Genomic DNA, 14366 nt, shown 5'->3' on the forward strand with positions numbered 1-14366 from the left:
GCGTCACTTGCCTGACGTACGTTATAATGAGATGTTTCAAATTCTGTCGCAGTGCATCTTCTTGTTCCCCATTTCTGTGCTCCACAAACTAACTAATTTAAAGGTCGGTATAATCTTCTTTGGCGAACAATCTGCGCAAGATATGACGGGACCGTGAGCAAAAAAAAACGGTGCCGACAAACTTTTTGTAGTGTGTTAATACGGAGGCGGCCATTCAATAGGCTGTGAAGAGGCCTACGCAGTGCCGGAGAAGTCCCCAACGAATGAGACTAGAATCTTTTCTAGCATGAAGTAGGCAACTTCACAGAATAGGGTCAAGTGTAATCCAGTCTTGAAGGCGTGTTAAATATTTAACTATACATATCAAATGCATCAGAATCTAATCCGGGCTTCTGATAGAGGCTCCGGATGTGGGGGGCTCTATAAATGGAGAGAAAAGGGTGAAATATCCTGGCTCTACAGTAAGACTAATAACTGTGCAGACACGATCAGTTTGGAGAGTGGGAACAGCACTGGAGCGCCATGCCACCGGCAATGGAGGACCTGATGCCAGAGAGGATCCATGAATATGCTCATGAACCGAGTGGGGATTCATAGTTCTTCAATGGGACCAGCAAGAAAGCTTTGTTTTGTTTTTTTATCCATAGCATTGGGCCTCCTTGGTTAATTATCAGTGATGTTGGCAGTAGGAGACATTTTCTCATACATGCGTTTTGCTACTTTCAACATCAAACGCTTTGTCCTGTGAAGGACCATACAACTTCAAGTACCCACAATAGGCATACTGCAAGCATGCCGGAAAGATTATGTTCTATGGTGCCTGCTCCCACTGTCTGCTAAGACCTAGAAATAGCCAACAGGAAAGGCTTTTGAAGTCTCTCTCTGTTGGTTTTTTGAAGAGGTTACATGTCTGTAGGGCATAACTATGAAATGATTGAGATTTAAGTCTCGTGAAAAAAAAACAGGGCATATGGAATATTGAAAAGGAACACAATTTAAGAAACTGTACCCCCAAGTATAGGTCTACAGGGACACACTGATGTGTGGACATTATTGTTCACCTGACTCCATCTCATCATGAGACTGTGATATAGAACCTTGTTCTAAAACATATCCTTTGCACATGGCAAATGAAGGTTAGAGATCTATACTGTAGCTGAACTAAAACTCTCAGTGACATGAGGTTACAGATGCTGTAGTTAATATGGTTGCCATGTGTCCAGTATTGAACCGGACTGTCCTGTATTAGGACATTATGTCCAGTAAAAAATTAGAGGTAATATTGGACGTGTCCGATATTACCTCTCTGGAAATAGTGACCTGACCAGCTTGGAGGGCCACGTGATTTCCCCTAGCAGGAGAGCAAGGCTGTTGCTAGGGGGCAGTTTCCTCCATCCTGATTGGCTGCATTACCCAGCAGCAGCCAATCAGGAGGAGTTATCAGGAGCCTGAGGGTGAGGCCAAGGAGACAAGGAACCAGCATGGAGCAGAGAGCAAACTGTGTGTGTGTGTCTCAAGTGTGTGTGTGTCTTAGTGGTATGCATGTCTCGAGCCCATGTGTGTCTCGAACGCATCACACTTTTCACCATGTCCAGTATTTTTGGAGAAGCCACCTGACAACCAAAGCAGTGAATTAAGCTCTATAGAAATGAGTTAAACTCTGCCGAAATAAGTGAAACTTAACAATTGCAAAATGTTAATTGCTAGGAGTGGGTGGACAATTTTTCAAGCAAAAAGGGACATACAATACATAATCACAAGTTTACCTTCTGAAGATTGTATGTTCACCCTGTTTAATAATGTGGCGTTAAATCAGCTTCCCTGAGTATCACAGGCCTAAACAATCAAAAGTAGAGCAATCCACTTTTTATTCCAGATCAGTAGATTGTAGTCAAAGCAGTAATCTTCCACCCTGCAAAAGTCCTGTCAGTATCTAGACAGGAGTAATGCCGAGTTTAAATATAGCTTAAAAAAATGAAACGTTAAGTCCCCTTGTTAACCGTAACAGACTTTTGTGGACATGCAATATTACTATAATGCCTCATTTCCCTATTACTTGCATGTCATTATCACTTATGTCTGTTACAGTTGTCGATAAGTTCCTTACGGGAAAAGTTTATTTAGAGCTCACACGCCTTTATAGTAGTTACTGCACTGGAACAGAAGAATTGCGCTGCACCATATGCTGTCAGGTGTCTGACCCGTGGGACATCCCGTTTTAGAAGGAATCTAATAGTAGGAAGGAAAGTTATGTGCCACACGTTGAGAAGAAGCACAGATAAAAATGCATCACAGAATAAAGATCAATCTATGCATATAGAAACATCTAGGACTGTAATACACGAGCAGTGCAATTATATATATTTACTGGAACATTTTGATGGGAATTTATCAGTCTCTTTCCTGTAAAACTGGGGCAAATTCTCATAGAAAATATATATTTTTTTTCTTGCTGCAGCGGTTTGCTCAGTTTTGTAGCAGGGAGACTGGGAGTCAAATCTAACAAGCTTGTTGCTTTAGTTTCTTAGATCTGGCAAGGATTTCTAAACCAGGTTTATAACACCCGAGACATGCCGGATTTTTTTTGACGCAGAAAGAAGGGAGTCAAAGTGCCGCTCGGAGACGCAGAGTTTGATACATCTCATTAATGTGTGCGGCATGTAACTCCTCCCCTTGGAGGAGCGAAGACCTTGATGCATGTACTTTAAGGGGCACAAAATTAAAAATGACACAATTTATCTAAACTGGCCTTAGTACCGATCCAGACATACTGTACAGTACGTGCTGAAAATGACTGTCATTACTGCAATAACCTGTGCAAAAAGAACTGCCCCAAATGTTACTGCACCAAAGGAAACCAATTGCTTTTTTCCATGGGATCCCTTGTCTTTGATAGATTGGCAAAACCATTGCAAAAATATCACCCAACGTTTTGCACCGGGGAGAGGTTGATAACCCCCCCCCCTCCCCTACTAGTTAAAAGGCCTGACTGCAAAATGGGAACAAAACCAGTTCCAAACCCAGCACCAGATTTATCTCATCAAATAAAACCCATTAAAAGCAACAGGAATTTTTTCTTCTTCGTAAACCAGGATCAGTGTTGCAAGCATGTTGCCTGACTGCGATTGGGGTGCAGATGAGAGATTTCGGGGTATTTGATCAAAGATTCCTGGCTGCAGATTCATACAGTATATACAAAAAAAGTCTAGTGCATATTGTTTTGCTGAAGTTGGGAGACTTTCATGCATATACTGAACCCCAGGGAGGTTATTTAGCAGTCTCGCAGGTGCAAAACTGGGGCAAAATTAGAGCAAATAAAAAACTGCGCCAGGTTTACTAAAGAACAAAAATCTCACTGGCTTCTTGCGTTGGCTTTGCTTGATAAAGGACCCTTGTGAAGTGCACACGTTACAATATAAGGCCTTGAGCAGGGCCAGGGGTGCCATTACACCGAGCCCCGTGTTACAGAGGCCCGCGCTTTCCCTCACAGTTAAACTGATTGCCAGAGGAGAGTGCAGGGTCTCTGTAAGTGTCTCTTACCTTCTGGTTGCCGAGAGAGCCACATCTCCTCTCGCAGCATAGCGTTGTCATGGCGCCACGTTGTCATGACAACGTGACGTCACATGGCGATGCATCGTAGGAGGAGGAGATGCCGTTCCACAGAAGGTAAGAGGCCCCGCCAAAACCCCGCTGCACCGAGCCTTACAAAACTCCCAGCCAGCCCGACCGTGAGGTGGCCTTGGTACTCTCAGCTACCCAAGCGACTAAAACGAAATTAGCAAGGGGCAAAGTGCCATTTTTCACACTAAAACTCAGTGTTTCTTACTAAATATAAATATATATGACATTTCGGTCCTCGCAGAGGGACCTTCTCTTTCACAACCCTGAGGAAGGTCCCTCAGAGAGGACCGAAACGTCGGTTGTGTGTGCCATTTATCAAGTACACCTTTTGAAACTTTACTTTTGTGTGCTGTCTCTTCTTAGCCGGATCCCCATTCAATAACATTACACATACAGTATATATTTACAGTTGCTATATATATATATATATATATATATATATATATATATATATATATATAAACAACATTATAATACGTTTGTGACTTCTCTGCTCCTAAACGTTGTCTGATCTGGCCCCTTTCTGGTTGAAGAGCCCTGATATATGGATTAGCGATGCAGACTCCCACGTGCCAGCACAAGGAGTAAGCGTTGCATCTTGGAGATAACATTGTTCTCCTTTTCTTCTGCAGCTACAGTAGAAAGGTTCGGCGGTGACAAGACATCCCTCCCAGCAAACACCACGTTGTGAAATGAAGGAAACATGACTTGTTCCGACACACCGGCATTCATCTGTGTTCCGACTCGCCTCACAACTGTACACACATGCCTCCCCCCGCCCCCTGATGTTAGCACTCACAGGGTTGCTGATCTGTAACAAGTGTCACTGAATGTAGAGAAGGGTGGCGTGGACGGGATCCATGTACCGAGGCAAAAGTGGAGCAATGTGGGAGCCAAAATAAAGCTGCACAAAATGTATCAAAAGAACAATTCCTACTTATTTCAATGGGACCCTTTTCATTAATACACGAAGTGCAGGTATTTTGCCATATTATTGAGCCACTTTTGCCATGATACGTAAGGGGTTATTTACTAAAGTTTCCCAGCTGCAAAACTGGGGCAAAGTCTGCACAAAATCATTGCACCCGATAAATTAAAGGAAAAACTCCTATTGCTTTCGATGGGATTCCTTCCTTTGATGAAGGTGGCTGGTTGTTCCACTGGCTTCGCCCTGCAGTACAATAAACCCCACAGACCCTCAAACAGTTACTCGTGTATGTGGCAGCCACAAATAACACTCCACGGCTATTTATCAAAGTCCCTGTGGGACACCGTTGTATAGAGGGGTTTAAGTGATGTTCACAGACAGACATCCAGATGCAAGGTAACAAAAGCCCCCCCCCCCCACGCCACAGAAAGTGTGCCATATTTATTAGGAGGTGCAGAGCCATAAGCCACAACACAGAACCGCACAACACCATAGCGCCGTTTCACCGGAAGTTATTTACTTCAAAACTGGGGCAAAACCAGTGCAAAAGGATGACATGAGATCTATCCGAGCAGAAGATCCCATTCATCCCAACGGAATTCTTTTCTTTGATAAGTCTGGTGCTGGTTTTTTTTTTAGGGGTCGGCCCCAGTTTTGCCGGCGGGACTGTAGCACATATGCCCCAACGTCCTACAATTCAGCACTGCTTATTAAATACGGCCCCCTCTCCCGGGTTCAGGATTCTCCCAGGAACCATTTACACCGCATGAGTCATTCTTACCGACATTCCTCTGCTGATGCCGTCTCAGGACACGCGTTACATTTCATTAGTAAACAAACACACTCACATTTCATTGCAGCATGGTTTATGGAGTAAAATCTAGCTTCTAAAAAAAAAAAATAAAGATCTCCCCGCTGTGAACAGCGCAATGTTTCAAAAGTTATATTCATTTGCTATCGTTGTGACAGCCCATGTTGAACCACTCTGCTGCCGGAAAATACTGTGGCGACAAGGGAATAGAACTTGTATTCACACCGTAGTGTTTTTCTTTGGTGGGATCCATGGGATGAACTCCACACATACCGATGTAGCAAGTCTCCCTGTCTCCGGTGCCGCCGCCACCGCCACCCAGGGTCACGGCACAGGAGGATTAATGCTGCTGAGGGTCCCATTCGGAAACATGGAACCCCCCTGCAGCACGATCACGGCACACACTGTCTCCAGAGCTCGCTGACTTTTGGTGCCGGAGACCGCGAGTCTTACTACTTCTGTAGAATGCTGCTCTTACCGCTGAAATCTCCAGTCCTATAGCCGAGAAGATGGATGCCATAGTGACTGTGGCTTCTATTTGTAAAAGTCTCCTGGCTCAAGAGCCGGTGCAAAACTAGTTATTACAGAAGAAAATCTATTTGATCAATGGGTAGTTCTTCCTTATTAAACTTGTTTATTGCCAGACTTTTACAGCCAGGACTCTGATAAATAGTCTTATTGTGCTCCCAAGTTGTACTGCACTACGGAATATGTTTGCGACATACAAATAAAATATGATAATAATAATAAATAGACACCTATGTGTAAAGGCAATTCTGGAGCTAAATTGTCGCTAGGCATGGGATTGTATTAATGTATCATGTTACTTTACTCAGTCACTGCATCCGCACACTGTCATCTATGAAAATCAAATCCTAGGGGGGCTGTGTAACAAGCCAATTTTGGAGCAAAACCAGGGCATTTTCATCCTTACCCCTATGTATCAAAGCATTTTGCTCCAATGTTTCAAAGTCTGTCCCAGCTTGCACCTTGGGGAGAGTCAGGAGCAGTTTGGAGAGGAGTTACATGGGGCACAGATTATAATGTAACTCCCCCCCCCTCCTTCTACTGACTCTCTCCAAGGTGCAAGTTGGGGCAGAGAGACAGAATGTGACACATCTCATTATAACCTGTGCACCATGTAACTCCTCCCCAACTCCTCCTACTGACTCTCCCCAAGGTGCAAGCTGGGGCAGAGACGCAGAATGTGATACATCTCATTATAATCTATGCACCATGTAACTCCCCCCTAACTCCTCCTACTGACTCTCCCCAAGGTGCAAGCTAAAGCAGAGACGCAGAATGTGATACATCTCATTATAATATGTGCTCCATGTAACTCCCCCCAACTCCTCCTACTGACTCTCCCCAAGGTGCAAGCTGGGGCAGAGACGCAGAATGTGATACATCTCATTATAATCTGTGCACCATGTAACTCCTCCCCAACTCCTCCTACTGACTCTCCCCCAAGGTACAAACTGGAGCAGAGACGCAGAATGTGATACATCTCATTATAATATGTGCACCATGTAACTCCCCCCAACTCCTCCTACTGACTCTCCCCAAGGTGCAAGCTGGGGCAGAGACGCAGAATGTGATACATCTCATTATAATATGTGCACCATGTAACTCCTCCCCAACTCCTCCTACTGACTCTCCCCAAGGTGCAAGCTGGGGCAGAGACGCAGAATGTGATACATCTCATTATAATCTGTGCACCATGTAACTCCTCCCCAACTCCTCCTACTGACTCTCCCCAAGGTACAAACTGGAGCAGAGACGCAGAATGTGATACATCTCATTATAATATGTGCACCATGTAACTCCCCCCAACTCCTCCTACTGACTCACCCCAAGGTGCAAGCTGGGGCAGAGACGCAGAATGTGATACATCTCATTATAATCTGTGCTCCATGTAACTCCTCCCCCAACTCCTCCTACTGACTCTCCCCAAGGTACAAGCTGGGGCAGACGGGGAAACATTGGAGCACAATGCTTTGATACATTGACCCCCTATCATCTTAATAGACATGTCATGGGACTCGTCCCTAATGCCTTATTGGCACACAACATAGGGGTTACGTATCAGTTTCCTGATGGCAAAACTGGAGAAAAAGACTCCAACATACAGTATTTATCAAAACAACATTCCTTAAAGTATCCTTATCTGATCTTCGGGACAGCTGTATCAATGTAACAGAAGGGCGTAAAGACGTTTGTTTTGACGCACTGCTTCATTTTCTGCTCGCGTTTGCATCAAACTGTTAGCCAGAAAAGTTTACGCCACCTCAGACCAGGCGGATTTTTCTTTCAGGCAAATCCAAGATAAAATAAAATGACACAGGTGGCTTTTGTCTGAGCAGGAGGCCGTGTCCCAGAAACATTACTTTCGTTCTGCCTACTACTATGTAGTAAACCTTAGCATTTTTACATATTGTATGTATGTTTTTACTTGTGTGCCTCCATCTTTTTTCTACAAGATCTCGCTACAGACACATAGGGGCATTTATGGGTTAGTTTGTACCAAGGTCTCTTCTCTTTGGTCTGTGTACTCATATTGGCATTGGGAGTGCGTCTGTATATATTTTTATTAGTGCTAATTTTACTCCAAATTTGCCTTAATACATCCCGCCTTTAATCTTTTGTGAATCTTGTGTACTTTTGCTCTCATTTTGCCCCGGATTTGTACACCCCCAAACTGACACACATAGGGAGCTTATTCATCAAAAAGTCCAAAACTGGGGCAAAAAAAAGGACACCACTTTTATTTACGGAAAAACCTGCCCATTGAAACCAATTAGATTTTCTTGTTTGATTGATCTAGTGGGGTATCCTTTCATCATGGCGCCTTGGTTTAAATCTGGGACTCTCGTGGTTCAAAATGGCAGCACAATTCGTCCATACCAAGGGTAGCCAACTCCAGTCTTCAAGAGCTACCAACAGGTCAGATTTTCAGGATATCCCTGCTTCAGCACAGGTGGCTCAATCAGTGGCTCCCTGGAAGACTGCACCACCTGTGCTGAAGCAGGGATATCCTGAGTACTGGAGTTGGCTACTCCTGCTGTATACAATGCTGCAGAGGTGCAAGATGAAACAGTTTGCTCCAAAATTGCACTGACACGAAAACCCCATATTGTGTACGACACACGTTCTAAAACGGGATGCATCCATGGTCTGCATCTTTTTTTGTCTCCTTTACATCAGTTCCAAATTATTTGCCACCGTTTAGGTTGTAGAAATATCCCTGAAATGTTTTAACTTGGGCTGCGCTTATAGTGCCGGCGACCGTCGCATCAAAACAAATGCATTGTCGCCGTCGCCGGCGTTTATAGTGCACGCGATTGTGATAAAGCGACAGAGCGACAGTGCTACCAAATATCTGGTAGTCACTGATATTTGATTTTTTTCGGCGACGGTCTCCCCTTGCGGCCAATCAGCAGCTTCTCCGTCCCTCTGCCTTCCCGCTGTATGATGTCGCTGGCCTTGTAGCCAGCGACATCACCTACATTTGAAATGCAACTTTCGCAATGGCGACGGGTGACGACATTGATCACGTCGCTGGCACTATAAGCGCGGCCTTACTTTAGACATGCCTGAAGGTAGAGAAAGGAGAAGTGTGTAAGAGTAAGACTTTACATTGCTACTTTAGTTAGATGTATTCCCCACTCCTGCGCAAAAGAAATAAAATATATCAATCATCATCAATAATAAATCCCGATCTTTTGAGATAATTCCCCATTCACAGCGGGTAGAACTTTCTATGAAGTTATATTATCGGTGTATCGCTAGATTTCACAGCACATCAGAGCTTCACTCTACTAGCCAATGTGGCTAAAATAATCCAGAATCCAAGGTCACTTTGACCTTTCTTCCAACAAGTCCCAAAAGAGAAAGAGACAGTAACAGTCACAGAGCTGCATCGCCGCTGCGTGAGGGACCGCAGAACATCGCTCTCTGCAATGCACTGCGGACCCAGCAGGCACAGGAGGGTGCAGTCAAAGGGGAAAACAGAAATACAGCATTATCAGCGGCATAACAAACAGTATACCATATGTTTTTCATCTGCAGTTGGATGACAGCAAGCACTTGTTCTTCTGCCCCAACCCCTTTTGAGTACTGAAAGGGCGTGCCAGGGATGGCAGTGGCTGGCCACATCAGCACTGAAGGGGGTTTATCTGCCTGGTGTTCCCCGGATGGCCGGGGGCTGGAGTAGGTAGCACATGCACAGTAAGAAACTCGCTATGTAGACTTGTTCTGCTTTTATTAGATCTCGGTGGACTCTATTCTTTCTAGCCTGGATGGTGTCCAAGGTTTCTTATCCTCAGCTGGTGGTGTAGTAACCTTAGTGGTCATTTCATTTATCCTTTGCTCTAGCTGTTGGTTCTTCTGATACATCTCCACATAGTTGAGCTGCAGCTGCTTCTGATACTTAATCACCTTCTCTTTCTCCTCTTGCCAGGTACGTCTTTCATCCTCAAAGACCACTACTTGCTGATCTCTTTGTTGCCTCTCCAGTGTTAGCTCCATCTGGAGCCTCTCCACCTCCTTCATCAGGACCATGACGCTCTCCTCAGTTTGACGTTTCATCTTGGCCTCATCGCTCTCGCAGGCCTGGGTGTCCCTTACCTTCTCATTGAGTTCGGTGCTGTATTGGCTGTGACCCAGGTTTGAAAGGTCTTCCTTCAAACCCTCTATCTCTTGTTCGTACTGACTCAGCTTCTCCTTCATCTGCTGAGCTTCACTTTGCTTCCTCTGCATTTCGTTCTCGCAGATCTCAAGGCTGACACTCTTGGAGCTGTAAGAGTCCTTCATTGCGGCAATCTGCTCTTCCTTTTCCCTCAGAAATGCCTTTGCTTCCTTAAGCTGTGTTCTGTGCCCGACTATCTCGTTCAGTTTCTGAGTGACGTCTGCCTGAGAATCTTTCAGCTGCTGTTTGAGAAGGGAGATCTCACCAGATTTCTGACATACCTATAACGGTAAACAAAATGTAATGAGACAGCAGTATGAAACGCTGCTTAGTGGGGAATCCCCACTTTATGATCATTCAGCATATATGTAGCCCCTCTTTGGGACTACTATTGAGTTGAAGCTATAATGGGTTAATTGTGTGAGCTCACGCAAGGTAACGGCCCTCTCCCATTACATGGCAAGGAGTGACATGGCAGGAAAGAAGCCACGCCCACTTTGTCTGGTAATCCGTGACGTCTTCATCAGGGTATATAAGAATGTCCTGAGGGTTCTAGAACTTGGGTCTCTGGGAACGACAGTGGGAGGGGCCTCACTGTTGGTAATGTAAATAGGTTTAAGTGTATAGTTAATGTATTGTGAAACTGCTCTTTCCCCATTTATTGTTTTTATATTTAGGGAAAATGTCACATCCAGTTAATGTCTGTAGCCATGGTACTATGGAAGTTTACAGGCTCACAAAGAGGAAGCCTAGTGTATGTCCTATTGGGGTTATCCAAGCAGTATCCCTGGGACCTAGTCAGATTGGCCTTGACAAGAGGCCCACTGTTATATCAGAAACAGCGTGCCTACGAGTGGCACGCATTACTCTGCACGGGATAATGATTCCACGGTTACGATAGTAAAGGTAACCCAAGATGAGGCCCAATTGATACAGAGCATTACGGATGCCACTTAAGATGATAGTAGCAAGCTTAAATACCTCCCTAGTGCATTAAGAGTGGGTGCTAACCAGGGAAGCTATACATAGTACAAACACTATGAAGGTACCAGAAGTATATGTATTGGGGAAGATGTCAGTGTGTGGGGAACATTGTGGACGGCTGTAAATAAAGCTCTTGTATGTACAGACTACAAAAAGTTCCTGCCACCCTTCATTATTCCATCAGTATATCTACGCCCAGCATGCGTGGACCCAGCACCCTGACAAGGTATGAGGGGCCGAGCAAGGAGGGTTGCACATGTTCATGAGCCAATGGGGAGTAAAATGTGAGAGTTTGTCTTAGAACTTATAACTCTGGTCCTTAGTCAGAAGGTCAAAATAGAATGGACTTTATAGGGGTTATTAATTAAAGTGCGATTGTGCTGATTGGACACTACATGGGCCTATTGATAAGAGAAAAACAAGTTTTACCTAATGCAAATGAAACAGTTATTTACAGTAGCAGTAATGATGTGGAATTTACTACTCTTGGTAACAGTGATAACAGATACAATGAATAAGATTAAAGGAGCAGTCCCCCTCCTAATTGGTCTTAAACTAGATTACAAAATATTTTAAGCTGCTATAGCTTTAATTGGACTCGGGTACAAACCAGACCCAACTAAGGTTATAGCAGGTAGAAGAAAACCATCCATTATATAAGGATAATTTTAAAATGCTTCACTTTACCATTCTCTAAAATATCCTAAATCATAGTATCTAGACTGCAGACATTGCCCAAGTCTAGCTCATGGCTGCAAATGTAATACAGCGTAAACAGGAACATTAATTGGGAACCTGTATGAGACACGTGAAGTTCTTCTGACGAGTTATATACCTGTGACGACGTGTGAAGAAAATATTTTTTGTGATCTCAAAGGATCGTGGAAATCAATTACTATGAAGAACTCTATTTGTTGATCAAAATTTGACCTCACACCTTCTTTTAGATCCATCATTGTAGGTACAGTCAGTGGCATAGCTAGAGCTCGGGGCCCTGGCTCTTTGGGGTCCCGCTCTCCCTCTCCCCAGTAGAGACAGGCAGGGGGAGATGGTATGCCGCAGACCCCCGGGGTTAAAGGATAAGCAAGCTGGTAGAAGAATCACCACTTGTGGGAGAGCAGGACGACAGGGGAGGAGCACCCTGTAGCAGTCTGACCCGGACGTCTTTCTTACTTCCGATGTTTGCTGCCTGCTATAGCGCACTCCTCACCTCGTGCTGTCCTGTTCTGCCTCAAGTGATGATTCTTCTACCGGCTTGCTTATCCTTTAACACCGGGGGTCCGCCGCATACCATCTCCCCTTGCCTGTCTCTATAACCACATTTAGGCAAGGGGGAGATCTGGGGGGGACTGGGGAGATCGGATGAGGGGGACTGGGGGAGATCTGGTGATGATGATAAGGGGGACTGGAGGAGATTGGATGAGGGGGGCTGGGGAGATCTGATGATGATGAGGGGGATGGGAAGATCTGACGATGAGGGGGACTGGGGGAGATCTGATGATGAGGGGGACATCTGATGAGGATGAGAGGGACTGGGGGAGATCTGATGATGAGGGGGACAAGGGGAGATCTGAGGATGAGGGGGATTGGGGGAGATCTGATGATGATGAGGGGGACTGAGGGAGATCTGATGATGATGAGGGGGACTGGGGGAGATCTGATGATGATGAGGGGGACTGGGGCGATCTGATGATGATGAGGGGGACTGGGGGAGATCTGATGATGATGAGGGGGACTGAGGGAGATCTGATGATGATGAGGGGGACTGGGGGAGATCTGATGATGATGAGGGGGACTGAGGGAGATCTGATGATGATGAGGGGGACTGGAGCGACCTGATGATGATGATGAGGGGAACTGGGGGAGATCTGATGATGATGAGGGGGACTGGGGAGAGATCTGATGATGATGAGGGGGACTGGGGGAGATCTGATGATGATAATGATGAGGGGGACTGAGGGAGATCTGATGATGATGAGGGGGAGATCTGATGATGGTGATGAGGGGGAGATGAGGGAGAAAAAAATTGCAGTCAATATTATCTTATGCTTATCTTATTATTACCATGCTGATTTATTTAAATTGTATGGTGAATTTTACACAACTTTGGGAAAATAAAGCCCAATAGTATTTGATAAAAAAAAAGCTATTGAATCTCATTGTGGATGGGTACGATAAAGTGTGGGAACCTCTCTGCATCCATCCACAATGAGCTTCAATAGCTTTTCCAGTGGCGGATTTCCCATTAGGCCCTGGCGGCAAAATTTGGGGGGGTGGCAAAAATATCCGCCCCCATATAAGATAAGTAATCTATATTTATATGTGTGCAGTATATTTAATGTTGAATCTACAAAATACGTTGATTTTTGATGGGGCCCTGAATTTTTTTTGCACGGGGGCACACTAATTTCTAGCTACGCCACTGGGCACAGAGCAGTTCCTTTTACACAATCATCCATTGTTTTTCTGCTGGCTAATACCCACCACTGGTGGTGGTACTCACTGCAGCAGAACAGGTGAGTCATTTGTACTGGAAAGGGTTCAATGTTTCAGGATTCAAGTCTTACATCCCATTAGGCCTGGGCCTAGGGCAGCGAAATTTGGGGGCGGCAAAAATTTCCGTCCCCATGTGCATTTGCCGCGTTCGTGGGCCTATCGGACATAATGGGAATGCACTTACATGTGTTCTGCCGCCCCTCTCCATCTCCTTTGGAACCCCGGCATCAAATGAAGCCACGGATGCCCCAATGTGACGCCACGCGGCATCTCGTTGCCATGGCAACGCGACGGCAAATTACGTCAGGACTTCGCGTTACCATGGCAGTGCGCGGTCATGTTGATGACGTCCGTGGAGTCATTTGACACTTGGTTTCCATGTAGGAGATGTAGGGCGGCAGCAGGACACATGTAGGTGTAAAATCCGCAGCTGCTTGCATCCACTTTTGAAAACAAACCACCTTTTTAATTATTCAGATAACTAATACATCATAAAAGAGGGCTTCAAATTACCTAAAACCCATGGAAGTTATTAAAGAAAATAGAGAGCTGTAGAAAACAGTTCTAACGCCGATTACATGAATAGAGGCAAATCCAGAGTAGACCCTCGTAAAAGAACATTAACGGAAGGCCTCTTTTTGGAGTTTCAATTGTCCACTTTCTATTAATTATATTTTTTTCTTATTAAATTATTCTGGAGATACTCCAGCCAAAGTTTTAGAATAGATTTGAGCTAGCTGCAATCCCATCTAGCCATCCAGAAAACAAGCTTTTATAAAGAATTTACAGTCTAACTGGCTTTCGTTTATTGGGAAATTAATTGCAAAATGCCCTTCTTA

At 44.9% G+C, this 14366-nt stretch overlaps 1 protein-coding gene across 4 annotated transcripts in view; it reads right to left on the minus strand.

Moving 5' to 3' along the window:
- Positions 1-6810: 6810 nt before the first annotated feature.
- LZTS3 (leucine zipper tumor suppressor family member 3) overlaps positions 6811-14366 on the minus strand; it is a 137835-nt gene continuing 130279 nt past the window's right edge. For 2 of the 4 annotated variants that reach the window (XM_075572638.1, XM_075572639.1), the window contains exon 4: positions 6811-10328. In XM_075572638.1, coding sequence (XP_075428753.1) covers positions 9624-10328 — 705 coding nt within the window. In that variant the 3' untranslated portion in view covers positions 6811-9623. The remainder of the gene's footprint in view (positions 10329-14366) is intronic. The other 2 variants (XM_075572633.1, XM_075572636.1) reach the window with 1 other exon arrangement.

Source organism: Ascaphus truei, chromosome 1, assembly GCF_040206685.1.
Source record: "Ascaphus truei isolate aAscTru1 chromosome 1, aAscTru1.hap1, whole genome shotgun sequence".
NCBI lineage: Eukaryota > Metazoa > Chordata > Amphibia > Anura > Ascaphidae > Ascaphus > Ascaphus truei.